Source organism: Vitis vinifera, chromosome 10, assembly GCF_030704535.1.
Source record: "Vitis vinifera cultivar Pinot Noir 40024 chromosome 10, ASM3070453v1".
NCBI classification, from domain to species: Eukaryota; Viridiplantae; Streptophyta; class Magnoliopsida; order Vitales; family Vitaceae; genus Vitis; species Vitis vinifera.
In genome coordinates this window covers 4,996,012-5,022,459 of record NC_081814.1, presented here as the reverse complement: position 1 = coordinate 5,022,459, position 26,448 = coordinate 4,996,012, and the positions used below count along the sequence as shown (strand labels likewise).

Here is a 26,448-nt window from a genome sequence, read left to right as displayed (position 1 = left end):
TTACATTATCTTGCAGATTCCGAAACGTAGAAAATGGGGTTGTCTGGGTTTTTACGGGAATGTATGGCCCCTTCTCTAAAGTGGAAAAGGATGCTTTATGGGAAGAGTTTGGGGCGATTAGAGGGCTATGGGAAGACCCCTAGTGTTTAGGGGGGGATTTTAATATCACTTTGTTTCCGAGGGAAAGGAGTAGCCAGAGGAGAATTAGTTCAGCAATGAGGAAATTTGCTGAAATTGTGAATGATCTTGGGCTAGTGGATCTTCCTCTTCAAGGGGGAGAATTTACTTGGAATGGGGGCCAAAATAATCAGACTTGGGCACGATTGGACAGGTTCCTTGTGTCTCCTAGCTGGATAGACCAATTCAGTGGGATTAATCAGTGTAGACTGCCCCGTCCGGTATTCGATCATTTCCCAATTATGTTAGTGGGGGGTGGGATAAGACGATGCCCGACTCCATTCAGATTTGAAAATATGTGGCTTAAGGCTGAGGGCTTCAAAGAGCTTGTGCGCAGTTGGTGGCAAGGAATTGATGTTAGGGGCAATGCTAGTTACAAGTTGGCTACTAAGATGAAGGAAATCAAACAGAAGCTGAAAGTTTGGAATAGAGAAGTCTTTGGTAAGCTGGAGTGCAACAAATCTGTAGCCTTGCAGCAGGTGGAATTTTGGGATAGGGAGGAAAATGAGATAATTCTGACTGTGGAGGAAACAGAGCTTAAGAAAGAGGCAAAAGAAAATTACAGAAAATGGGTGATTATGGAGGAAACGCACTAGAGACAGCTCTCAAGGGAAATTTAGCTAAAGGAGGGGGATAGAAACACGGGTTTCTTTCATCGCATGGCAAGTGCTCACCGTAGAAATAACTATTTGGAGAGAATTAAGATCAATGGGGAATGGTTTCTAGAGGAGCAGGAAATTAGGGAAGGAATTGTTAATGCATTTAAAAATTTACTCTCAGAAGATACGGGGTGGAAGACGGATATTGGGAGACTTCAGCTTGATCAGATCAGCCAACAAGAGGCTGAGAATTTGGAGAGGCCCTTTATAGAGGATGAAATCCATGTGACTCTGATGGAGATGAATGGGGATAAAGCCCCTGGCTCGGATGGCTTTACTCTGGCTTTTTGGCAAAGTTGTTGGGAGTTTATTAAAGAGGAGATTCTAGAAATGTTCAAGGAATTCTACGAACATAGCTCTTTCCTCAAGAGCCTTAACAATACTTTCTTGGTATTGATCCCCAAGAAAAGTGGGGCTGAGGATCTTGGAGATTTTAGACCCATTAGTCTCCTGGGGGGGCTTTACAAGTTATTGGCTAAAGTGCTAGCTAACAGATTGAAGATAGTAGTTGGAAAGGTGGTCTCTACTTCTCAGAATGCCTTTGTGAGGGGAAGACAAATTTTTGACGCTTCCTTAATTGCAAATGAAGTGATAGAATCATGGCAGAAACGAAAAGAAAAGGGCCTTATATGCAAACTAGATATAGAAAAAGCTTATGACAATATCAATTGCAAGTTTTTGTTGAAGGTGTTGCAAAAAATGGGTTTTGGGCCTAAGTGGGTGGGGTGGATGTGGAGTTGCCTATCCTCAGCTAAATTTTCAGTGTTGGTTAATGGAGTGCCTGTAGGCTTCTTTCCTAGCACTAAAGGTCTTAGACAAGGAGATCCTCTGTCTCCTTATCTCTTTGTTATGGTATGGAAGTGCTAGATGTTCTTATTAGGAGAGTTGTGGAGGGGGGTTTTTTATCAGGGTGTAATATAAGGGGTGGTAGTGAACCTCCTTTGAACATCTCTCACTTGTTTTTTGCTGATGATACAATTATATTCTATGAGGCCAAAAAGGATCATCTAACTCATTTAAGTTGGATTTTATTCTGGTTTGAAGCGACGTCAGGCCTAAGGATTAATTTAGCCAAGAGTGAAATCATACCAGTTGGAGAAGTGGTGGAAATGGAGGAGTTGGCTGTTGAGCTAGGCTGTAGGGTGGGGTCCTTACCTTCTCAGTACTTGGGTCTTCCTTTAGGGGCTCCCAATAGAGCGCCTTATATGTGGGATGGGGTGGAAGAGAGAGTCAGGAGGAGACTAGCTATTTGGAAACGACAATATATTTCTAAAGGGGGAAGAGTCACTTTAATAAAAAGTATGTTGGCTAGCATGCCAATCTACCAAATGTCTATCTTCAAAATGCCCAAGATTGTTGCTAGAAGGCTTGAGAAAGTGCAAAGAGACTTTTTGTGGGGAGGGGGAAATATGGAAGGGAAAACTCGTTTGGTAAATTGGGAGGTGGTGTGTATAAACAAGGATAAAGGTGGGCTAGGCCTTAGGAAGCTAGCTATGTTGAACAAAACTTTACTTGGCAAGTGGATATAGAGGTATGCTTGTGACAAAGATAATCTTTGGAAACAAGTGATCAAGGTGAAGTATGGGCAGGAGGACTTTGGTTGGAGGCCAAAGAAGGCTAATGGGGCGGTGGGAGTAGGGGTTTGGAAAGAGATTTGGAAAGAATCAGATTGGTGTTGGGATAACATGACTTTCAGAGTAGGGAAGGGCAACATGATCAGATTTTGGACAGATGTGTGGTGTTCAGAGTCAACGCTGTCCAACTGTTTTCCTCATCTCTTTGGTATGGCAGTTCAAAGGAACTCGATGGTTGAGGAAATGTGGGATCAAAATTTGGGTCAAGGAAATTAGAATCTAAATTTTTTTAGGGATTTCAATGATTGGGAGCTGGAGTTGGTTGGGGATTTTCTCCATATATTGAGGGGTCACAAACCCTCTTTGGAGGAAGATTCAGTCCTGTGGAGGAAAGGAAGAAGTGGTCAGTTCAGGGTCAAGGAAGCTTATAGTTTGTTGGCGAGGTCTGATGATACAGACTTTCCATCAAGGAGCACTTGGGTGGCAAGGGTTCCTACTAAAGTTGCTTTTTTCGCGTGGGAGGCGACATGGGAGAAGGTGCTTACTTTGGATAGACTTCAAAGAAGAGGACTACAACTTCCAAATCGCTGCTTCCTGTGTGGTTGTGAGGAAGAAAGTGTAAATCATATCCTTATACATTGTACAGTGGTTAGAGCTCTATGGGATATTGTTTTTGGTTTAGTTGATGTGAAATGGGTTTTTCCAGAAACTGTAAAGGAGGTTTTAGCTAGTTGGAGGGGCTCGTTTGTGGGAAAGAAAAGGAAAAAGATTTGGGACGCTATTCCGTTGTGTATTTTTTGGACGGTATGGAAGGAGAGGAATAGATTAGCTTTTAGGGGGGGTGTGTTGAACGTTCAGAAGTTAAAAGAGTTTTTTTGTTTGTAATCTGTGGAGTTGGGCCAAATTGTATGTAGGTGATGAGGCGTTCTCCCTTATAGGTTTCCTAAAGTGGATATCTTCCATTTAAAGGAAGGTGATTCTTTTTCTGTTGTTGTTTTTTGAGGCTTTAGCTGCCTTGTATACTCCCTGTATACCTTATGGCGTTGTGCTTTTTGAATGCATATCATTTACTTATCAAAAAAAAAAAATCTATTACAAGATAAGTTAAATCTTTTATGGCATTTGATATCACACCAAATAGATTTGATCTAGTAGCCCTTAAAAAGTGACATTATTGCACCTAAAATATTTACCCCTTTACACTGTTTAAACAAGACAATCTGAACATTCAAAGATGCTGCATCCAGCCTAAACAACCTGACAGCTGGGGTATGAAGTTTATACCTCAATGAACCTGCCCTCGACCTCATAAATTAATCCATCAAAGCCAATATAACTCAGATAGTGCAACAATTGGCTGAAAAATAAGCCCAATATTGAGCCTTCCGACTCGGCCTATAGGAATCTTGATCCATTCTTTAGTTAACCCCACATCTAGCCTCTAGGCTAGGTTTGGGAGGTCATCATGGAATTTGCAAAGTAAACATCATGCACGGGGTTTGCTAACAAAAGTGAAAATGAACTAGATTGAAAGTAAAGACTAATGAATGATTTCTCAAGATTTGCCGGTGATGAAAGCATTTTTCCATGGAATAGCTCAGGGTGAGCCCCCACTCAAAACACAATCTGAGAGGCGCAAAGCGCAAGCAAAAGTGTAGTGAGTAGTTAACAACGTCCACTAAACTCAGCTACATATACACAGGAGAGAGAGAGAGAGAGAGAGAGAGAGAGAGAGATTTTACCCTCCATCATTTTTATTCACCATGCTTTCCATCAATGGCCACAAATTCACATTTGGCCCCGCGCACCACACGAGGCACGCGATACCTCATGTGCTAAGCCCCACCAGGATGCGTCCCTCCTAATGAGAACAAACTCTGTTTCCACAATGGTTTTTGCCACACCAACTTTGAAGGAACAGTGAAGTGGCTCAACCCCACCAAGTCTGAATGTTCATCTACTCCATCTTCATGTGTCATTACTCAAGATTATTAATCAGCGAGTCAACAGTCAATGGGGTAAACTCTCCCATAATTTGAAAGTCTTAATCACACTTGTCGGTCCAATTACTTGAATTTTGAGGCGGTAAGTAAGATTTTGGAAAGGGGCTTTTGACCGTGATTAGCTTCACAGGATTTGTCCTAAACCCCTATGACATTTATAATAGCTTGAAGGTATTGTTTGTTGAAAGGTCTTTTCTATAAGTTTTGATTTTATAATTTCTTCATTTTTTTTCTTTTGGTTTTTGGTCGGTTAGAGGGTGAGATTTTGATCATCATGTAGCCATATAGTATACCTAAGCAAAATTTTGGTGGGCTGTCTCATTCAAGTATCAAGCAAATACTAACCGTGTATCAAGCTGTGAGCACAGTGCAGGCCCCATATATGCATGACCTCTAAATTAAAGCACACATCATTCCCTTTCAGTGTAAGAGGAACAACTTAGCCAGCACCATAAATTTTACCATAATCATTTGCCAGGATAGTGGGAAGGGCATTAATGATCTACACATATGCCCAAAGCTTTCCATTTTTTGACAGTCATATATACCTGATCCCTATCTCAAAATACAAAAAATGTTGCAGTGAACAAGCAAACTTTGAGGCAAACATTTCATTCTTATTGTCATTGAAGACGATTTTCCATTCATGGACCTAATCCAATTGAATGGCCCCCGAAAGTGGCGAACCACCACACTTTACTGTGATGGCTCCACCCCCATACTAATCCTGATCATGAGGCTTAGTCAAAATGGTGACGGGGTAAGGGGTGAGGGGTAGTCCCAAAAAGGAGATTAGGACCATCATTTTGGGAGAGTCATTATCAGTACTAGTAAGCATCCTTAAATGAATCACAACAAGGCTGCAACTGGCTGATTTGATATCTTTCTAGTAAGTATTAAATTGTAGATAGCTTAAGCTGTATTCAAGCATATGAAAAAGGGTCTTTTCCCCTTGATTAGGTACTCTTGAGGTTATGGCTTTTAGCCTTTTACATTGTATGTACCTTCAATGTGTGGCATACAAAAGGTAATTGGATGAAACTTCAATTAAGCTTTTGTCTCTAAATAGTACAAAATTGTTGAGAACATATATTTTTCGGTTTCCTCTTTAGGATGGATGGCACCAAACTTCTATCTTTTCATCAAGTCATCGTTTTATCCTTTTATTTCCATGTCATTCACCATCTTCTTCATTTTTTTTTGGGTAGATGGGCATGAAATATTGTTACATGTACCTTTCTCTTCAAAGCAAAGGCAGTTCGTAGCTATGCTTATGCCTTGGATTTCCCTTGTTCCCTACTCAAAGGGTGCCCTACACCATCACTTTCTTGGCTTTTCATACAATGGTGCCTTGGCACCTAACATTCTACAAAGCATTTAACAAGCACAGAAAACATTTCAGTATCTTTTGCTCACAACATTAATCCTTTTTATGAGATTTTTCCCATGCCCCTTTTCCACCCTTCTAACCTGCAGTATCATTCAAATAAAACAACTCATGAGCAACGGTCATGATCACACAATTATCTTACAATTTGGTCAGAATTATAAGGCATTAAGCCACTCAAGTTTGATAAATATTAATGTTTGGTAATCAAATTATTATGATGTGCGCCGACTTCCATCACTTAAAAAAGAAAATTTGAACAAAAAAAAGAAAAAGAAAAAAAAAGGGAAAGTCGAATTGCTTTCCACATAATTAAAAACAAGATCATCCTTAAGACTAGGGATAAAGCATACTCATGACAACAAGATTACATAAAATAATGGTCCGTGACGAGCAAAATAATGAATATTTTTGTCATCTAAGACGCTATGCCACTTTTGTCACAAGCAATACTACCGTTAGATTCCTATGAAGCTTAAGCTTATCCCCATGATCTGAATTTTGTTTTGTAAGATGGGTGAATACCATTTTGTGCTCTCCTTTGGAGATGACAGCTTTTGGGTACTTGAGAGAAAAGGCTAGAAAAGAGTCCAACTTTCTCTCAATCTTTGTGTGTAGATTTACTCTCATTTCATATTCAAAAAGTGACCCCTTGCTCAAGGCATTTAAGAGAGGGGTTCACATGGGGGGTTGTGGGTGGGGACTGTGTCATCTCCATGCTAAGAGGGTAGTGAAAGCTACTCTTTTTGCTTTTTCTTTTCACCTAATCAAGACCAGTGTCCTTATTTTGAGAGTGGTCCATATGGGTTTATGTCCTTTCCCTTGGTATTAATCACACATCCTTTTCTCTTTCTTGGCCGCCTTCTTCCTCGCTTAGCATACTCCAACCTCTGCTCTCACTCAGTTCCCATCGAATGTTGCCTCAATTAATTTCCCTATTCCCCTGAAAACATTTTTCTGAAAAGTAAAAAAGGATTGGAGGTTATAAATTCCAAAGATCTCTTGACAATGCCCCATCACCGATCAAATCAAATAAAAGCAGAACATGTTCAACTGTGCTCGGCATATCTTCTAATTTACTTCTCCAAACAAATATCCATTCTAAATCTGGATGTTCCTAATTTTACATTTGCGTTACAAAATAAATTAAATTAAGGAAATTAGTTATTTTCATATCATAGAAACTTTATATGACAGTAAATGATTTTATTTTATTTTTCTCATATATTTAAAATAGCAAAATTTTAATTCATTCATATGCAATTTCAGAAGAGTTAAATTTCCAACTCATTTTGTCTCTCATAAAAAGCCTTTTTGCCCCATCCTATTTTTTCCTTTTTTTTTTTTTTTTTTGGGCCTTTTCCTTAAATGTGCAATAAACTTCCACCAGACTAGGCTACCAATTTACTTCCAATATGACAGGGATGCCCCTACTGTATGGAGACCGACCTTGAAATATTTACACAACCCAGGACGACAATTTCGTAAATTCGAACCCAAGGATCAATTGGGCTTCATCGGTATACAGAGGATAAGTATGGACAGAGAGAACAGAGCCTCTTTCATCGCCTTGATTCCTGTGTCTTCAAAACTCCGGTGATTCCGGAATCTTGATCTATACTCATCGGAGCTCTGACCCTCTACATCGGAAGATGGGTTTGTTCTCGAATCAGTGAAGACAGGGATGGGTGAAGAGAAGAGACGCAGAGAAAGGCAAGAAGAGCAAAGCTCGCCGGAGTCGTCCGCCGGAAAACCCAGTCTCGGGGAAGCAATCGAGCTCATATGTTCGTTGATTTCTCTTTCTCATTCCATCAAAGTGTTTGCGGTGAAATGGCAAACGATCCGAAACAAGCTGGACGAGCTGAATTCCGGGCTAACCGCGGCGGAGAACTGCGATTCCGGAGAGAATCCAGTTCTTTCCACCGTTATTTGGGCCATAATTGATACAGTGAATGAATGCTACGATCACGCTCGTCGATGTGTCGACCTTTCTTACAGTGGAAAGCTCCTCATGCAAAGCGACCTCGACGTACTATTAGCGAAGTTCGATGCTCACATAAGGAATCTATCCGCAATCTACCAAGCTGGAATTTTAACTCAGCAGTTCGCAATCGTGGTATCGCGGCCAGGTTTGGGAGCGTGTCGCGATGACATGAGATTCTATGTGAGAGATTTGCAAACCAGAATGAAGATTGGCGATACAGAAATGAAGAGACAAGCCTTGGTGGCTTTCAACGAGGTGGTGAATGAGGACGACAAGTACGTGAAGATAGTGGTGGAAATTGGCGATATCATAAGTCTCTTGGCAACTTTTCTTGACTCGCTGGAGATGGAGATTCAGGAAGAGTCCGCTAAGGCGATTTCGGTGATTGCCGGGTTCGATATGTACAAGAGTGCTTTGATCGGCGCCGGGGTTATTGCGCCTTTGATTCGGGTTCTGGAGTGTGGAAGCGAGTTGGGGAAGGAGGGAGCGGCGAGGTGTCTGCAGAAGTTGACGGAGAATTCAGACAATGTTTGGTCTGTTTCTGCTCACGGTGGAGTCACGGCACTACTGAAAATTTGTAGTAGTGGTAATTATATAGGAGAATTGGTCGGTTTGGCTTGTGGGGTTCTGAAAAATCTTGCTGGAGTTGAAGAGATAAAGAGGTTTATGGTTGAAGAAGGAGCTATCACAGCATTCCTCAAACTTGCTCGATCTAAGGATGAGTCAGTCCAGATAAACTCCATAGAATTCCTTCAAAGTATAGTCTATGGAGATGAATCAATTCGACAAATGGTGATCAGAGAAGGTGGAATTCGTGTGCTTGTACGCATATTAGACCCCGATTCCTCATTCTCATCCAAAACCAGAGAACGAGCCTTGAGAGCCATAGAAACCCTATGTTTCTCTTCATTAGGTACCATTAACATTTTGCTGAGTCATGGGTTCATGGATCAACTTCTTTTCTTTCTCCGAAACGGCGAGGTCTTGGTTCAAGAATTGGCCTTAAAAGTTTCATTTCGCTTATGCGGATCATCGGAGGAGGCCAAGAAATCAATGGGTGAGGCAGGGTTCATTCCGGAGCTCATCCGACTGCTCCACGCCAAATCATTTGAAATCCGAGAAATGGCAGCGGAGGCACTTTCAAGTATGGTGTTAGTCTCGAGAAATCGCCGGAAACTAGTACAGGAGGATGGCAACATTGGCATGCTTCTACAGTTGTTGGAGTCAGAAGAGGGGAATTCAGGTAACAGAAAGTTCTTACTCTCCATACTGATGTCCTTAACCAGTTGCAACAGTGGAAGAAAGAAGATTGTAAATTCTGGGTTCATGAAAAACATAGAGAAGCTCGCAGAAGCAGATGTTTCAGACGCAAAAAGAATCGTTAAGAAGTTGTCCACAAACAGACTCCGAGCCATGCTCAGTGGAATCTGGAATTCTTGAATGCTCTATTGTTTTTACTGTATATCTAATAAGTGTTTTTTCTCCGCAACTTTATTAACTCCTTTCATCATCTCAAATATGTCACTCTCCCCTTTTTTTCCCCCTCTGCAAATATAGCTTTTTGTAACCCTTACTAGAGATTCCAATAAACAAGGTGTTATTAAGAGGATTTTCCCTTATATAAGATGTAATACATTTGTTATAGACTTATAGTTGGAGATAAACTAATGTATAAATATAAAGGTATTGTGTATGCTTTTGTGAGCACATGGGAAAGGCTTGAATCCACATGGGCATTTTGAGGGGTACCAATCAAGTTTTTGTCTATCTTCTATGCTTACAAAATGAGAGTGATAGATGGGGCCGCCTCCTCTTCCATGTATGTTTGTCTCTTCTCTCATACGCAGATTTTGTTCAATTTATTTTTAAGAACTACGCTGAGGATTTAGGCGTTTGGGTTGTAGAGTTCTGTGATTATTATAATTATTTTGCCCATCTATGTGAGAGAGTCAAGTGGGTCGCACCTAACTGTCGTAGGATGCGTGGACTTAATTATTGACTAGAGGGCTTGCTGATGGAAGGGCATGTGGGCCTTGGAGACCCGTGTTGACAGGCTGTAGGGTTTGTTAATGGGACATGGAACCCCATTTGTTATCAAATGTGTGCTTTCATATATCGTGGGTGTCTTTTTGGGAGGAGCAATATGAATCAATCAAAAGCGACATGGCTTTTTGCCTTTTTCTTGTGGGTTTCAAGAAGGTTGGACCCAAAAGGGGCCTACGGTAGAGAAGCTGAGGCCCAGAAAGCTAGACTGCCCAATCCATGTTTGGGCTTTGTGTTCCAGCCGGGTTTGGCGGGTGGGGTGATTCCATAATACGACGTCGTTTGGTAAGCCTCTTCTAAACGGGATAAATCTGGACCCGTTTTCCAGACACCGTCGATCAGACCTGAGAGTCACTATCATCACAACCTTTTTCTCACTTCACTCTTCTGCATGTTCAGGTGCAAAACGGCGTCGTTCCGCATTCCATCAACGCTCTCTCCAGGTATTGATTTTCTGTGATTTGTGTTTTGTTGAAGTTGCCTTCTAATTGGTGTATGGATTTCGAATTTAGGATCTGTTTGGCAGATTTCGAAGTCATAGATTAGGTTTTATTTGCTCCCAATGCTGTAAATGTAGTGTTGATTGAAAAGTGGCAATAACATGTACTCACACCGGGTTAGATTACATGGGAGTGTTCTTCACAGAATGTGGAATTAGTTATCATGATATCTATATCATGTACATCAAGGCTGATAAAACTGAAAATTTTGATCAGAGGTATGAACACGTTTTGCCTTTATTTTTGCGGAGGAGGATTTTGTTAGGTTCAAAACTCTTGTAAAATCTTTACTTGGAGAAGGAAAGAATTATGGCAAGGAATGTCGAATTTTCTTGTTTGGCTGTGATGGTAATATGAATGGAATTTCAGATAATGAAAATTAATTGAATATTCGAACTGTTGATCCTTTCTTTGGCTTCGTTTGGTTCATGGAAAGTATCGGGAAAGGAAAAAAAAAAATGGAAGGAATTTCAAATTATCTTGTTTGATTTACTGTGAAAGTGCCAAGAAAATCTTATACATTCAAACTTGTGATTCTTTGATTTGGTTATTCATTGAAAAGCTGTGAGAGAAAATTAAATTCTTAAAGAGTGCACTTTGTTAAAACTTTCATTAGCCTTTTTTTTCAAGGCAAATAAAGGGGAAAATTTTTTAGGCATTTCCCCTCTTTTTTCCTTAACTTTTTTTTAATAGCATTTTCTTTTTCTTAGTGCTTTCCACAAACCACTCTCTTTTTCTTTTTTTTTCCCCCTCCACTTTTCGTATCATTTTCTTGACACTTGCTCCTAACAAAGCTTAGGCTCTGATAGGATGTTTGAAACCGTTGGGAGAAAAGAAGGAGAGTGAAAAGATCACGGTAAATTTTTTCACCATGTGAAAGAACAAAATTTATTGTTAGACCATACCAAAATTGACCATTGGCAGTCCTTTAGTGTAGTACTATAATCTAGCTCTGATATGGTGGCAAACTGAGTTTTTTTTTTGTTTTTACTAAAAAATTTATTATGATGATTTTTGGAAATATAACTACTTCTCTCTTAAATTTCTTTATAATCAAACTCACACTACCCTATATTTCAAAAGAATGAAATTTATTTTTAGGCTATAGTAAAATTGATTTTTAGCAGTTCTTTAGTGTAGTATAGTCTAAGTTATACCAAAAACGGAGGTTCTGATTGGATATTTGAAACTTTTGGGAAAAAGAAAGAGAATGAAAAGGATCATAATGAATTTTTTCGCCATTCTTTTTCTAGCTTTATTTCTTTTTGGAATGGAAGATGAAATCCAAAATGTACGAGTTCTTAAACAATTTTATTATATTTTTTCTTTTTCTTTTCAATTCCAACAAACAAGAGAAATTGAGATTTTTTTTTCCCCTTTTTCCTTGGTGGGTTTCAAGATCTAAATGGGACCCTAGGCTTTTGAAAGTTCTGACTGCATGGTAGGACTTTGACATAACAAAGGTATAGTCCTACATGAATAGGTTCAAAACCAAAAATAGTTGACATAGCTGACCCTAAATAGTGGGTTCGAGGCTTCTTTGAGAGTCTGCATACCCTAGTTCTTGAGTAGACTGGAGTCAAATTTGACATGATTTTTTTAGCTTCTACTACTCCATCTAGCTCTTGTGAATGTCATCACTGGCTCCTGCTCGCTGTGGATGGGTTGGAAAGATGATGAGAGATGGTGTAGCAAGGTAATGTGAAGTGTTCAGATTAATCATCCTTTTCTGATGATTGCAACTTCTTTGATTTTTGTGACACTGTATGGCATGGATTACTTCAATTTTTTTTTTGATTAATATAAATAATTAGAGATCTGAATGCTTATCCTTTAGGAGTTAGGAATGGGTTATGTTTTAAAAAAGGGATGATACTCCTCAATTTTATGCATTTATCATATGAATTTTAGGAGGATGGTTTTTATGTTCTCTGGTGTTGCAGTACAAAAGGTTTTTCCTACTCTTGTTCATTATTGGGTTGCTACTCAACTCAGCTCAAAGTTCCAATCCAAATGTGTGTTTGTAAATGTGGGATTGAGGCTTTCTATATAGTTTGTAGGCTTGTTGAATTGTTGGAACTAGTGAATGATTAAGATAAAAATTTCTCTTTAGAGTGCTGTCTTTTCCACCCTTTTTAAAAGGATTATACAAGAATGGTGTTCTTCTATTCTTCATCCGAAATTGTGGCATTTACCTAGCAATTGGCTTAATTTGGTCAATATTCTGGTCTTGTGGCACATTTATTGGTTTGAATTTATGCATCTGTCTTGTTGAATTCACAATTTTACAGAGTTTCAGAAATGATACATTGGAAGAATCTTTTGGGTCTATCTAAATTGGGAGCCAGCCCATCTGGTTTCAGTCCTTGCTAATCAGGTGTATCCTTTACACTTCCCCCTTCACAACACCACCCCCAACATCCCTGCAAATGAAGAGTCATCTAAATCTGTGATATTTTGATTGAAATTGCTCAAGGTCAAGGCATGAAATAGGAAAATGAAAAATGATAATACCGCAAATTCAAATGACATGAAACACTGTCCAAGATTTGCAACTGAGCTGTTTTCTATCGGCCTATATTGACCAAAAGACATCAGCCCAGGAAGTTGCTTCTTAGTGTTCATCAGTGTGTGGGCTAGAAAGTTTGTAGATAAAAGAGTATTAAACGGTAAAGGATTAGACTAGTATAGGATTAATGATTCTATTATTTACCCCCTCATGGACATGTTATTGTCCTGATGTTTGATTCAGTATCAGATGGTGCATGTGCCAACCTGAAATATAGAGAGTTTATCCTTAGACAAATTGCCATATCTGGTAGTGCCCAAACAGGTGTGGAACACAGGTGGTGTGCTGACAGGTTTACCAGCACCCACTATTTGTGCAGAGAAGTTGACTTCATATCATAGTCTTTGGCTAACTTACAGTGTTCTGACAGGTGTACTAGCACCCATTATTGGTACAGAGAAGTTTAATTCATATCATAGTCTTTGGCTTAGTTACAGTAAATTATAGCAATCTGATGATTTCTTCAGTTTGCAATAGTTAAATGCTCTGGCTGAAATATAAAGTTTCTGGAAGCAATCAAAATGTCATTAAATACTTTGAATTATTGTTTAATGTAACATATCCCCAGCATTTCTTAACTTGTGGACAATATTTTTAACTTAGTTATGATTATGTCAATTGCCCTGTTATCCCCTGCTATTTGTTCGTCTCTGTGTGCAGATGCATGCTTCTTATTACCAGCCTTGGTAAAGATATGTATCTTGGACATGCTGTTGGTTTTAATGCTGCCATCTTCACCTTCCAGTAATGGTTGCATTCCACTTTATAAGATGAGTGATTCTTACAGTGTGCTTTCTTGTTTCTGTTAAACTTTAGCCCTTTTGTATGACATAAGGTATTCAGGTTCCATGAAATCTCATTATTACTGGGTCCTCTTCTACTTCTGTTCTTAAATGTCTTTCACACTTTTTGTAGCATGTCAAATATCTTTGCAATCTAATGGTTGTTGCCACTGGATCTATCTAGTTGATCTGTAAAGAATTAAGGAGATGGCATGGATAAAAATCAAATTTCTAACGTCATAACTCTATATATGCTTGCAAATCTTGGTAGCTTCGGCCCATGTTCCTGGCATATGTGAGTCCACTAAGAAGAGGATAAGCTTTCTTTCTCTCTAATAAATGGGGCCAGAGCTGTTCCCTTTTTTAAAGCAACAAGGTCATAGAAGCAGTGGCTGGTACTTTAAAGATATCATCATTAATGCAGGCCAATCTAACTTCTCCTACTCATTTTAATTTCTTCTTTATCCATTCATTGCTGCTTCTTTGACATTTTTTATAAATATGACTGAAGTTGGACTGTGATTTTCTTTATTGCTTTTTACTTTTTCTTTTGTCTATGAAAACTATGACACTGTTCTCACTTCTCATATGTTGTATACTTTTTATCCCTATGGACTGACCGACCAATGTTAATTGTTGGGTCATTTTTATGCCTTCATATTTCCTTTGTCGGACCTCTTGCCATAGTCTCTTGGGAGGCTATTCAAAATTAGGTGTTGGATTTAAGGGAGGATGTCTTCTTCCCATCTTCTTTTGAAACTTTGAATTTTCTGTATCTGGAATTCTGAATAGAAAATTGTTCCTACTTTCTATGATTACAATAATGCAGCTTAGTTTCTTGTTTCCAGTAACTGACAGGGGCATCTCAAAATTCATTCATGGCTTCTTGCTATCTTGTTGTTGACTTGTATATTAATAAATTGTAATGAACTAACAATGTTGAATCCTTTAAGGAGCATTTGGTTGTAAGAGTAAATCCTTTCTTTTGGCTATTTATTTATTTGGTAATTCTATCTTATTCCTTAGCTTATACCATGTACACATTTTGGTCACAGAAATGAAAATAGATCTTTGGAGAATATTTCATTTTTCAATTGTTAAAATGCTCATATTTGAAAGTATGGAGAACATTTCAAGAAATATTTTGTACAGCAGTTTTGGAAACATGTGACCAAACATTCTTTCTATTCTATTTTCATTTTTTATATAGAAACTAGTCCTTGTTTCTGCTATCAAACTGGACCTGAATTTCTGTTATCATAAATGGCATCCACCCATACACCTTTGCAGAAAAACTCAGCACCCTTTTATTTTTCCTCTGATTTAGGTGCACACTGCATGTCTTAAAAAGGATGGCTCACATTTTCTTTAGTTGAATACATTGACTCATGTAACCAAAGTTCTCACCCTGAACCACTTGGTTGGCATTGAAAGTTGAATCATATTTATGAGATTGCAACCGAACATGATAGAGTTTAAATATAGGTGAATGAAAATCCTAGGCTATCTGAGATTGTAACCATTCAGTTCATGTTTCTACTTCAAGGCACATGGGGAATATGGATATATAAATTTACATGAACTGTCATTAGTCTGATTCTGCTTTTTAGGAAAAACATGAGCCGTGTAGGTGTAGAGATGGTGGTCAGTCCTTTTCTTTCTTTGAATGGGACCAATGTTGCATCATTACTGTTATCAGTCTCTCTGCTGTCATCTTCATCAATGTTAGGTGTGGTTTTTCTTTTAATATCTGTGGACTGATTGCCAATTTCCTTTTTCTTTTATTTCTGTCAGATAGAACTAACGTTTTCTTTATACTCCATTCTTTTGCTGAGAAGACACAGGAAGAGAACATTTTTAAGCTGGAGCATTATCTTAGAATTGCTTATGGCTGATGAAAAGATTATCTTATGGAGTTATGATTCCCAAAGCTTGATATCGAATTTTTTGTTATTGTCTTGGTCTTTGGCACTTGCTAGTCTACCGGAATCTTTGCAACTTGTTGACTCGGGTGTATCAACATTTGGATTTAACTGCCAGTCTTTGGCCGGTCCAAGCTGGGGGTGGGGGCGGGTCGGTGGTGGTCAAACATAGAGGAAAATATCACCGAATGAACCCTAGTTATGTGGGGTCAGATTGGATTAAATGCACTTGAAATCTGGGTTCCTAGCATGGTCTGGGAAGCTTCCTCCAAGAAACCGGTCCAATTTAAGGGCCAACACATTTAATAGATGGCCATTATTAATTGTCTTCTGCGTGACTGCACTGCAACCTGTTTGAATGTTTTTTGGTTTAGTAAATTGGTATTGATACCAAACAATCAATTATAGTCACTGACACAGCCTTTTTGTTCCTCCATTTTCATCCTTCGCTGATTCAAGCTTGCCTCTGTGGGATTCTCACAAGCACTGGTTGTCGCATCGCATTACAGGGACGTATGCAATGGTCTGCTCTCTTTCATATTGATATTGCCTGTTCTGGGTTTATTAGGTCCTCGTGATTTTAAAACATGTACCTTATCCTGAAAAGCTTTCTAAAATATAAAAACACTTCATAAGTCTCCAATAATTCTGATGCTAAGGTTGTATGCATCGGTATTTCCGAAATCCTAGCTTATCGACTTTGGATTAATGTTGTTAATATATTCACATAACCCTAGTTTATCTTCCTGGAAAGCTATGTGAGAACATTTGAACAATTTTTCCTCCAGGAAAAGAGATAAGAATGTCCGTTGTGTGTGTTTTTCGCTGCCAGACAACACCTTGGAATGAATTATTAATCGATGCTGGACATCCTATGTGGAAAATCAACAAGATTGCAGAAACAAAATAACTCATCTTTGGTTGTCTCTTCTCTGGAAAACCTTCTGTTCACCCCAAGTATTTTAACTTCATTCTTAGCTGTCTATCTTATGATAACGAGATGCCATTATTTAAATCGAACTGTAAATTAATTGTAGAATAGCGTTTTCAACATGAAAGAGCAGGATTCATTCACATTATCTTATGATACTGACACATAGGCAAGCGACAATTAATAATATAAAATTAAAAATTAAAAAAAAAATAGCGAAAAGGCTTTGTCTTATGTTCATGTGATGAGGGGGCACACAGCTTGAGGGTATCCAAGTTGTCATATTGTTTGACATTTGGTATATCCTAAGGAAGGCCTCATGGCCAACTACCATATAATTGAAGCAACCTACATTTTACTATTTTTTCATGTTTAAATTATTTTTTATTTTAATTCCTCATGTTGTATAAGATAAGGAGAAGTATCATAGACCTATGATTTTAATTCCTCCCTATAATGTTTATTTTAATTTACAATTAAAATAAATAAATAAATAAATAAATAAATGAATAAAACTTGAATGAAGCATTAAAATATCCCTAAAATGATAGGCCCATAGGCACCAGGGCTGGGCATGAGATGACAACTAACTAAATTCACGTTGCTTTCTTCTTATTTTCAAAGGTTACAATCATCCTTCGGTGTAGCCAGCTAGCTCTTGAGCAGATCAGGTAAAATCCAACAACCTCAGATATCATAGCTAGACGACCACACTTTCTAATGACGCCGAATCATGATTCCCTGGAAATCTTCTCATATTCATGTATCTCAGCCACCCACCTCCTAATCCTTGATCCCAGCCTTCCAACAAATATTGAAAACATATTTTGAGTTATAATAATATTTCAAACTTGCTAAAATCACATATCAGTTTAGAGAAATCATAAATTTTAAAACTTACTAAAAAAATATTTCAAAAAATATTTTTAAAATAAAACACAAATTTAGAGGTACATATAATTTTAAAACTTACCAAGATGATTTTTTTGAATTAAATATAAAATAAAAATCAAATTAAAAAATAGAAAGTTCGAAAGCTTTACTAACCATAAATTCATACTTAATTTAAATAAGTAAGATAGAATGATAGAATTTCAATGGGAAATTTATTTTTTTATTTTTTATTTTTTTCCGTGAAAATTTTATATTATTAATTTTAATTTTATTTTCTATTTTTTAAAATTATTATTAACCTCACAAGGACCATGAAAGATTTCTAACTTGAGATGAACCCTCAAATGGTTAGTAATAGTTCGACACCTAACATTATACTATTAAAGGTATAAAATTTAAAACTAATAATAATAATAATTGATTAGGCTAGAGATTTATCCTTTCTTAATATATATCTTTTGTTTATTTTTTCCTTTTATATATATTTTCTATATTTGATTTTTTTTAATATTAAAAAAATGATGAAACTAAATATAATTAAAGGTAAAAACTCCATAATTCAAAGTATTTCGATTTTTTTTTCATACTATTATTTTTTAATTTTTTTAATTGTATTTTTTTTATCATTTTTAATTTTTATTTATTTAAAAAAGTTAAGCTTATATTTTTTTTTAAAAATGATATAAAAATATTAGAAGAGTGGAATTAATATCAAGACAGTAATTTAATTATAAATAAAAAGAGATTAAGATATATGAGAAAAAAATGTAAGAATAAATGAATTGTACCTTTTATTTAAATAAAAAAATTCAAAAAATTTTAATTTTTATCTTTTAATGATATTTTTATTTAAATTTAAGAGAAATTAAAACATGTCAAGACATATTATCTAAATCATTGGTTGACTATATGATGTAATTCAATCCATAACCAAATATGACTTAGAAAAATATTGATGATTTTATTTGTCATCCTTTGTCTATGACATTTATAAGTAACATGGATCTTACCCAAAAAAAAAAGTTATTAAATATATATATATATATATATATATATATATATATATATATATATATATATATATATATATATATATATATATTTAAAACATGCATTGAATGGAGTTGGAAGTTTTTGCTTAAGAAATATGCTAAAAATATTGAAACTAGGAATCAAAATTCTGGTCCTAAGTGCTGAAAAGAAAGAAAATTAGAGCCAATCGTGCTCTTAAAATATATTTAAAAAAAATACTTAAATAATAAGTCGCTTGCTGACACCCATTTGCTGTGGGTTTGTCGGCCTCCAGGCAGCCATATTTTCAGGTAAGAGAAACATGGAGGGCGGTTGACTTTGACAATTGAATGTGGAGTTGACTTTTTGTTTTAAATTTTGGGGGTTCTCTTCCTTATCCTCCCTCCCATGCTTATCGATTGACGCGCCTCCTCTCCACCCTCCACTACCCTTTCATTAGTGCATTCAAAAAAGAGGGGCGAGAAATGAATTCCACCGTTTCACTTGGGTGCCCATTTATTACCGCGGTAACTCTTCTATTCATGCATATCGATATACCAGGCAATTCCCGACACATGATAAATCTAAAGAATTTTGAAAACTTTATTAACAATTAAATAATTAAAAATAAAATGTCATGGATAAAAATTATGTTTTTAAAAATATAAAAAATAGATTAAGATTGAAATAACAAAGGCTTCGGTTATACAAAACCACATGTAACAAGACGAACCAAGAAAAAAAAATAATTATCGTATTTTCAAAAATACGTGTTCCAAAGAGAATAAATTTTGTTATAATTTATAATAGAAATGACACACAAAGACTCCCATTAATTATAAATATCAAAGGTCATTTAGAAGAAAGATAATTGGAAGATAACGTATTTACAAAAATCATTTTAATTTTTTTTTAAAATATTTTATAAAATGTTATATTACATGATTTTAAAAAACATTTGTGGAATAGAATTTTAATATTTATTTTTAAAAAATATTTCTAGAATTTTATTTTCTAATTATAAAGTGTGAAAGGGAGAAATGTAGTGAATAGGGGGAAGGACGGCGTGTTCATCCAGCAATTGCCAGAAGAGGCAGAAAAAGGAAGTAAATGCATTAAGTAATGCGTTGAAATTTACGCATTGTGGATGAGGCTTATGAGTCATTCGCCATTTGTAATGCCTTACTTACAAGGACTAGGAGTGTTGAACTTTCAAGTCATCTTCTGTTTCGGCATCCTTCACTATGGATCTTATCCATTCTTCATCCATTTTCTATTTTTAAGGAAGCTGTCTTATGACTTTGCCTCGATTTTATGGAAAAATTACAAATTAAGTTATTATTTTTCTATCCCCAAAAAAAAAAAACCATATTAAATGGGATTCCAGTGAGTAATCGGGCGGTGAATCCGTGACCGTCAGATCACCGGACTAAAAATTAAAATCGGCGGTCAATAAATGAGACACATAAAATTCATGTGTACAGGAGGTGTACACTGGATAAGGACGAACGTGTGACGACACGGTAAAAAGCAAATCGTCGTCCCCCTCCCAAGTTCGAACTTTTTTGGGAGACGTTGGCGTGTGAATGGGACGTTGAAGAAGTACGCACGTGTGAATGGTCCGAACCGCTGGTGGGGCCCCACTGGATCTTAAAAGGTTAACGAGGTGAGAGACTGGGCCTCTGAGAGGTCATAATTGAATTAAATGACGAAAATAACCTTCAAGCCGACGGACCGTCGACATTTGCTTGACTTCATATACGGCCAGTCAAGCCCCCCATGCTTGACCCCAAGAGGGAATAATTCTGTGCTCCAATTACCAAAAAGTCCTTGAGGCAAATTGGCAATGTAAATACGATGTTTATTAATGATCATTTTAAAAAAAATGTTACAGTTATTTTTGTATTTGAATGAATATTGATTAAAAATTAAAAAATTTTGAAAATTCAACTAAAAAGATGTTAAAAGAATTGACAAGAGCGAGGAAAAGACAGTCTTACAAGGAACACAAATAGAGTCAAGTTCAGTTGATAATGGAGGTGGCGGGTCAATTTGGTTTATATGAATAGTCCATTCACACATGACAATTGGTTACATATATGGCAATCGGGGAAAGTCTTGGGTGGACGTGACCTTTCCGATTGGGTAGGGCTGAGGAAGCCTGCCTCAGTCACTTTGTTAAGTTTGAAGCTTCACGAACCCATGTCCCACACTAGTGCTAGTCAGTAACTTCAAACTTTTATTTTTGTCTAAGAAGACTAAAGGGCACTGCACCTTCACAGAAGAATAAAAAAAAGCAACCCAAAAGAGAGAAAGTCACCCTCAAAATCATCACATCTTCTAGATGGTTTTCTGGGCTACAATATATGATTATGATTGCATTACCTTTTGTGTATTATTTCTACTGTTGAATCCAATGGTTAGTGAAGCCATCAAAATTTCATACATCCTCCCTGCCTCATATGCAAATCATAATGTCTTTGAGCTCATAAGAATGGACTTCGATGGGGATTTCCCCCTGATTTGGATTACTTTATAAAATATGTAAAAGATAGAATTGGGTTCCGAAGGGTTCAAAATATGCACCCATTGTTTTGCTTTAACAAGAGGCATGGGCACTTTCTCCCATGCCATCTCTAAGATGCCCAACCCCTTTCCATCTATGGACTTGATTTTGGGCGTAAATGTCGCCCCACTTCTTTGAAGAGTATGCAAGCCCAAAAAATGAAAAGGGGAACTGGGGAAGGGATGATTTTTCAACACCTTGGGCCCCACATCCTCACGATGGTGTTATTAAAAATATTAAGTTTGACTTAAAATCATGTAACATAAGTTTTATACCTAACATCCCATTTCATAACGCCTAGGTTTGAATAGAAAAAAAATAAAAAAATAAAATTCAAATTCAAATTCATGCTAGGTAGTGCCATTAGTCTATTGACATATTTAATGACTCTAATTATGTGAATTTTTTTTTTTAGAAAAAGGGAAATTTCCATCTTAGTTTTCCTTGAAAGAAGATTTAATTCATAGAATTTTAAATACCATCCAAAAATGGAAAAAAGTTTCATATTTTTCTATTAATGTTATTAGATTTAATTTAATACCAAGAAAAAGCTGATTCATAATATTGAACAGAGATTTTAGATTTTTTTACTACGGAAAAATTCGACCCAATTAAAGGGGAGGCGACGCAGGGGTAATGTCGTCATAAAAAAACCAAATCGATTTAAGGCATCTGTCAAATGACCTCTGGATCCCAAATTTCAGCGACTGTCAGCCAAGCTTTTTCAGCCCTATCAGAGCCACTGTCCTGAACTGAACTCCCTAAAATGACAACAATACCCCCATATTTCACCGTATTGACAGAATCACCCAACTGGATACCAGAGTTTAGGAAACACATATTTAATATCCCGTTGAAGTTACCATCTTGCCCTCATATGGAAAGAGGGTCACGTATTGATTTCACATGCCTCAGGCCTTCCTGTAAAGACTTTTAAGTCACGTTTCCACCACTTTATTATACTTCAATACTACCACTTTCCAAAGTATCACATTACTACGGTATTATCCATATATATATGTATATGGATAGAGTAAATTTGCTGACCTGGCAAAATATTGATGACTCAGCATTGGATATGCAAGGGATTTAGAAGTTCAAAGCATTGGAAACTTAACTACATTTAGAAATTTTCATACCATCTAGGATAAGGGAATGTGAATCAATGTTTTGGAAATTTGAAATTTGAAATTGGGTATTTATTTTTAATATATATATATTTTTATTAATATTTAGTTGTTTACCATGTGCCCCTGCCTTGGTGGCTTCTCTATTTTAGAACGGGGAGTTAGAGACAATAAATAAAAAGGGGAGCAAATTGTTAGTGCAGTTACCTTATCTACTAAATAAATCAGAAGATAGAAAGAAAATTGAAAATGGAAGTTGAATATTGGCTTGATTAAGAATTAGATATTATCGGGGACAGCTCAACAGTTTTCTATACATGTTTGGAGGTGGATGTGGCTATATATACACCCCTCTCCTTTCTATCTCATACTTCAATTTTATTCTCAGTTTTTCTTCTACATAGGCGTCTGTAGTTATTTCTGTTGATCTGTTGAAGGGAGATCAATATGCCGGCTGTCGGAGGCTTTGATAAGGGTACCGGGAAGGCCTATCCCGGTAACCTTACTCCTTACGTGACTGTGACATGTGTTGTTGCAGCCATGGGTGGTTTGATCTTTGGTTACGATATTGGAATTTCTGGTAAGAGGGATGGAATAGTGTGGTTATATGTGTTTTTTTGGGGTGTTTGATGATTAAGGTTAATGGGTTTTGATTTTTGTTTCTGGGTTTTGGGTTGTTGCAGGTGGGGTCACGTCCATGGCTCCGTTCTTGCAGAAGTTCTTCCCTTCTGTGTACCGGAAGGAGGCTTTGGACAAGTCCACGAATCAGTACTGTAAGTTTGATAGTGAGACACTGACGTTGTTCACATCGTCGCTTTATCTGGCTGCTCTTCTCTCGTCGCTGGTGGCCTCGACGGTGACCCGAAAGTTCGGGAGAAAGCTGTCAATGCTATTCGGAGGACTGCTCTTTTGTGCCGGTGCCATCATCAATGGCGCTGCTAAAGCTGTTTGGATGTTGATTGTCGGTCGTATACTGCTGGGTTTTGGTATTGGGTTTGCCAATCAGGTAAAACTTCTCCCCCCTTATTGGGTGTTATTTCTTTTGTTTGGATCGAGAGGTTTGGTGATGTCGATATTCTCTTTGTTTTGTTTTCTTCTATAAATTTTTGTTGGTTTTTTTGTCGTTTGATTTGTCCTTCTGTTTATTAGTTTTTCCCCTTTTTAATTCTTCTGTCTGGAACGTAAAAACTTTTTCTAGTTCAGATCTGATTCCAAGTGACAGATCGGGGAAGTGTTTAGGTTCAGAGTTTTTTGCCTGATCCAAACATGCGTGCTTTTGTTGATATTTTCTTTCATCTCTCATTTTGTCCATTCTCAGTTTTTGGTGTTGCAATCAGTAGTAGTGTTCTCTGTTTGGTTGCAGGAAAAAGTAGGAAGAATATAACAATTTAAAATTTCCATTTTTTCTCTGCAACCAAGCAGAAGTTGGTTGAAACTCTTGATCCCTTTTTTTTAGTTTTTCCGTTGGTATGCAATCAGAGGCTTGATTTTCCTTCCTTCCGTATGACGTGTATTTGTCCTTTTTTCCGCTGGCGTTTACTTGCGGATGCTACGGCTTTGAATAGAAAAATGCCTAATGATTTGAAATTTGAAAACGATTTATTAAATTGAAAAATTTTAGTTCTATACCTTACATAATAAATTTAATTTTATAGTAATATGAAGAAATTTTATTTTCCAACCAAACATGACAACTCGACCAGAGCCTGCGGTCCCCAAGAAGTAACGTTTTGTCCACTAATCATTATTTAATTTAATTTCTATTTGAATATTAATTATTCAATTAATGCTATTATTAATTTCTTGGAATTGGGTATTGTTTGAAAATTAATTATGGTAATTTTGTGTTTGTTATTACAGTCTGTGCCGCTCTACCTCTCTGAGATGGCTCCATACAAATACAGAGGAGCCCTCAACATTGGCTTCCAATTATCCATCACAATTGGTATTCTTGTGGCCAATATATTGAACTACTTCTTTGCAAAGATCAAGGGGGGTTGGGGATGGAGATTGAGCTTGGGTGGCGCTGTGGTCCCTGCGCTCATCATCACCGTCGGGTCCCTTGTCCTCCCGGACACACCCAACTCCATGATCGAGCGTGGGCAGCACGAGGGAGCGAAAACAAAACTGAGAAGAATCCGGGGTGTCGATGATGTTGAAGAGGAATTCAATGACCTTGTTGTAGCCAGTGAAGCCTCCAAGCTTGTTGAGCACCCCTGGAGAAATCTCTTGCAGAGGAAGTACAGGCCACACCTCACAATGGCCATCCTCATTCCCTTCTTCCAGCAGCTTACCGGGATTAATGTCATTATGTTTTATGCCCCTGTTCTCTTCAAAACCATTGGCTTTGCGGATGATGCTTCCCTGATGTCTGCTGTGATAACCGGCGGGGTTAATGTTCTTGCAACCATAGTTTCAATCTACGGTGTTGATAAGTGGGGAAGAAGGTTTCTTTTCCTTGAGGGTGGCACTCAAATGCTCATATGTCAGGTAACTTGATTGTTTTGGCTTTTTAATTTGGAAAATATGTTTTTGGGTACGTGATGAATCAAATAATAACGTGGTTTCTTCTACAGGTTATTGTGGCAACGTGCATTGGTGTTAAATTCGGAGTTGATGGAGAACCTGGTGCTTTGCCCAAGTGGTATGCCATAGTTGTGGTGCTGTTCATTTGCGTCTATGTTTCAGGGTTTGCATGGTCCTGGGGTCCTCTAGGTTGGTTGGTCCCTAGTGAAATTTTCCCCCTGGAAATCCGATCTGCTGCACAGAGTGTAAACGTCTCCGTTAACATGTTTTTCACATTCATCATAGCCCAAATCTTCTTAAATATGCTGTGTCACATGAAGTTTGGTTTGTTCCTCTTCTTTGCCTTCTTTGTGGTGGTGATGTCCTTCTTCATTTACTTCTTCTTGCCTGAGACCAAGGGCATCCCAATTGAAGAGATGGCTGAAGTATGGAAAAGTCACTGGTTCTGGTCCCGGTATGTCAACGATGGTTCTTACAGCGGCGTCGAACTGGTCAAGGAAAACTACCCTGTTAAGAATGTATGAAGGCCTGCTATTTATATTGGTGTCGGATTGCTGGACATATATATATATATATATATAATTGGATGTAGCTGATTTCATTTAGAATTTACGTTTCTTCAGTTCATCTCTCAAATAATTGATTGATGACTGGAATCCCAGCTTTCCCTATGTTCTTCTTTTCATTTTTTTTTTTTGGAACGAATACAATACTATCGGTTTTATTTTCTGACTCATGTTACTTCAAGCTGACTGAACTACTACTCCATGTGCCATTTCAAAGCAGTGGCTCAAACTTGGGCCTTATTTTATTTTTGTAGCGGTTATGGTTATGATGGAATTGGGTTGACTAAATAATCAAGTTGGTTCATGCATCGTCGATAGTCAAATAATTGCACCACCAATTTGGTTCATGCATCGTCTATAGCCAAATAATTGCACCACCACTTTGATGATGTGGTCCTCCATTTCCAGAGTTTCCGTTTCGAAGATCATTGGACACCTAAGCTGGATTCTATTGGATTCCACACGGATTCCCACTAAAAAGAAGTAAGTCATCATGAAAATCCTCAGAATAGTGAGTGGTGTTAGTTTTCTTCCATAGGGATTGGACTTCCACAAAGATTGTGGGTGTCCTCCACTCTGGGACGAAGGCACAGGGCTAAGGCCCTTCAAGCAGGGGCCCGGGGGGTCCTTCATCCAATTTGGCTTTGCTTCTTTTTGAGAACATGCTTTAAATGTTGCTTGTGGAATTGTGCATTGCCCTACAAGATTGTTTTCTGCCCTTTTATGGAAGATGCCAATTCTTTTATAAAGATGAAAAGGAACCAAAAGACAAAGTAAAAGAGAAGAATAAAATTAAAGACCTTTTTTGAAAACTGATATTTCAACTTTGTTACTTAAAATAGAATACACGTATTTAACCTTAAAATACCCATAATGAATGTGATAATTATTATTATTTATAGCTTAATAACATATAATAGGTAAAATGGTATACCCATGTAATAGCATATTATATATATGGGAAAATATTTTGAGTAGAAATATTACTAAAAATATTTTTAATACTTAAAATTTTTTATCATTCAAATGTTAGAAATACTACAATACTTTCTAAAATCATTCCCAAACGCATTCTAAATAGGCTTTTAAATTCTTTTAATTATTAGAAATGGTGGAAAAAAAGAGTGGAAAATTAGTTCGAAGAAGTAAGATACCTTAAATCACATCTACATTTGATACTTCAGACTCATGGAAGTACTTTTTGATTCCCATGTTGTTTTCTTCTCC

At 37.2% G+C, this 26,448-nt stretch overlaps 3 protein-coding genes across 3 annotated transcripts; all 3 read left to right on the top strand.

Annotated features, from left to right (window-relative positions):
• The first annotated feature begins 215 nt into the window (after nucleotides 1–215).
• LOC132254549 (uncharacterized) lies at nucleotides 216–773 on the top strand. Its single transcript, XM_059740424.1, has one exon. The coding sequence runs from the start codon at nucleotides 216–218 to the stop codon at nucleotides 771–773; it is 558 nt and encodes a 185-aa protein (XP_059596407.1).
• Nucleotides 774–7,238: 6,465 nt separating this feature from the next.
• Nucleotides 7,239–9,388, top strand: LOC100262714 (uncharacterized). The gene has a single exon (XM_002270256.5). The coding sequence runs from the start codon at nucleotides 7,485–7,487 to the stop codon at nucleotides 9,222–9,224; it is 1,740 nt and encodes a 579-aa protein (XP_002270292.3). The 5' UTR covers nucleotides 7,239–7,484; the 3' UTR covers nucleotides 9,225–9,388.
• A 13,188-nt stretch (nucleotides 9,389–22,576) lies between these two features.
• LOC100233083 (hexose transporter) lies at nucleotides 22,577–25,179 on the top strand. Its single transcript, NM_001281111.1, is given in 6 exon segments — nucleotides 22,577–22,709; nucleotides 22,813–23,135; nucleotides 23,990–24,619; nucleotides 24,706–24,754; nucleotides 24,757–24,763; nucleotides 24,765–25,179. Coding segments are annotated over 6 exon segments (1,557 nt in total).
• Nucleotides 25,180–26,448: the final 1,269 nt, after the last annotated feature.

Bases quoted from the DNA above. Each gene is read 5' to 3' on its own strand.
- LOC132254549 (XM_059740424.1), top strand. From the start codon at position 216: ATGAGGAAATTTGCTGAAATTGTGAATGATCTTGGGCTAGTGGATCTT.
- LOC100262714 (XM_002270256.5), top strand. From the start codon at position 7,485: ATGGGTGAAGAGAAGAGACGCAGAGAAAGGCAAGAAGAGCAAAGCTCG.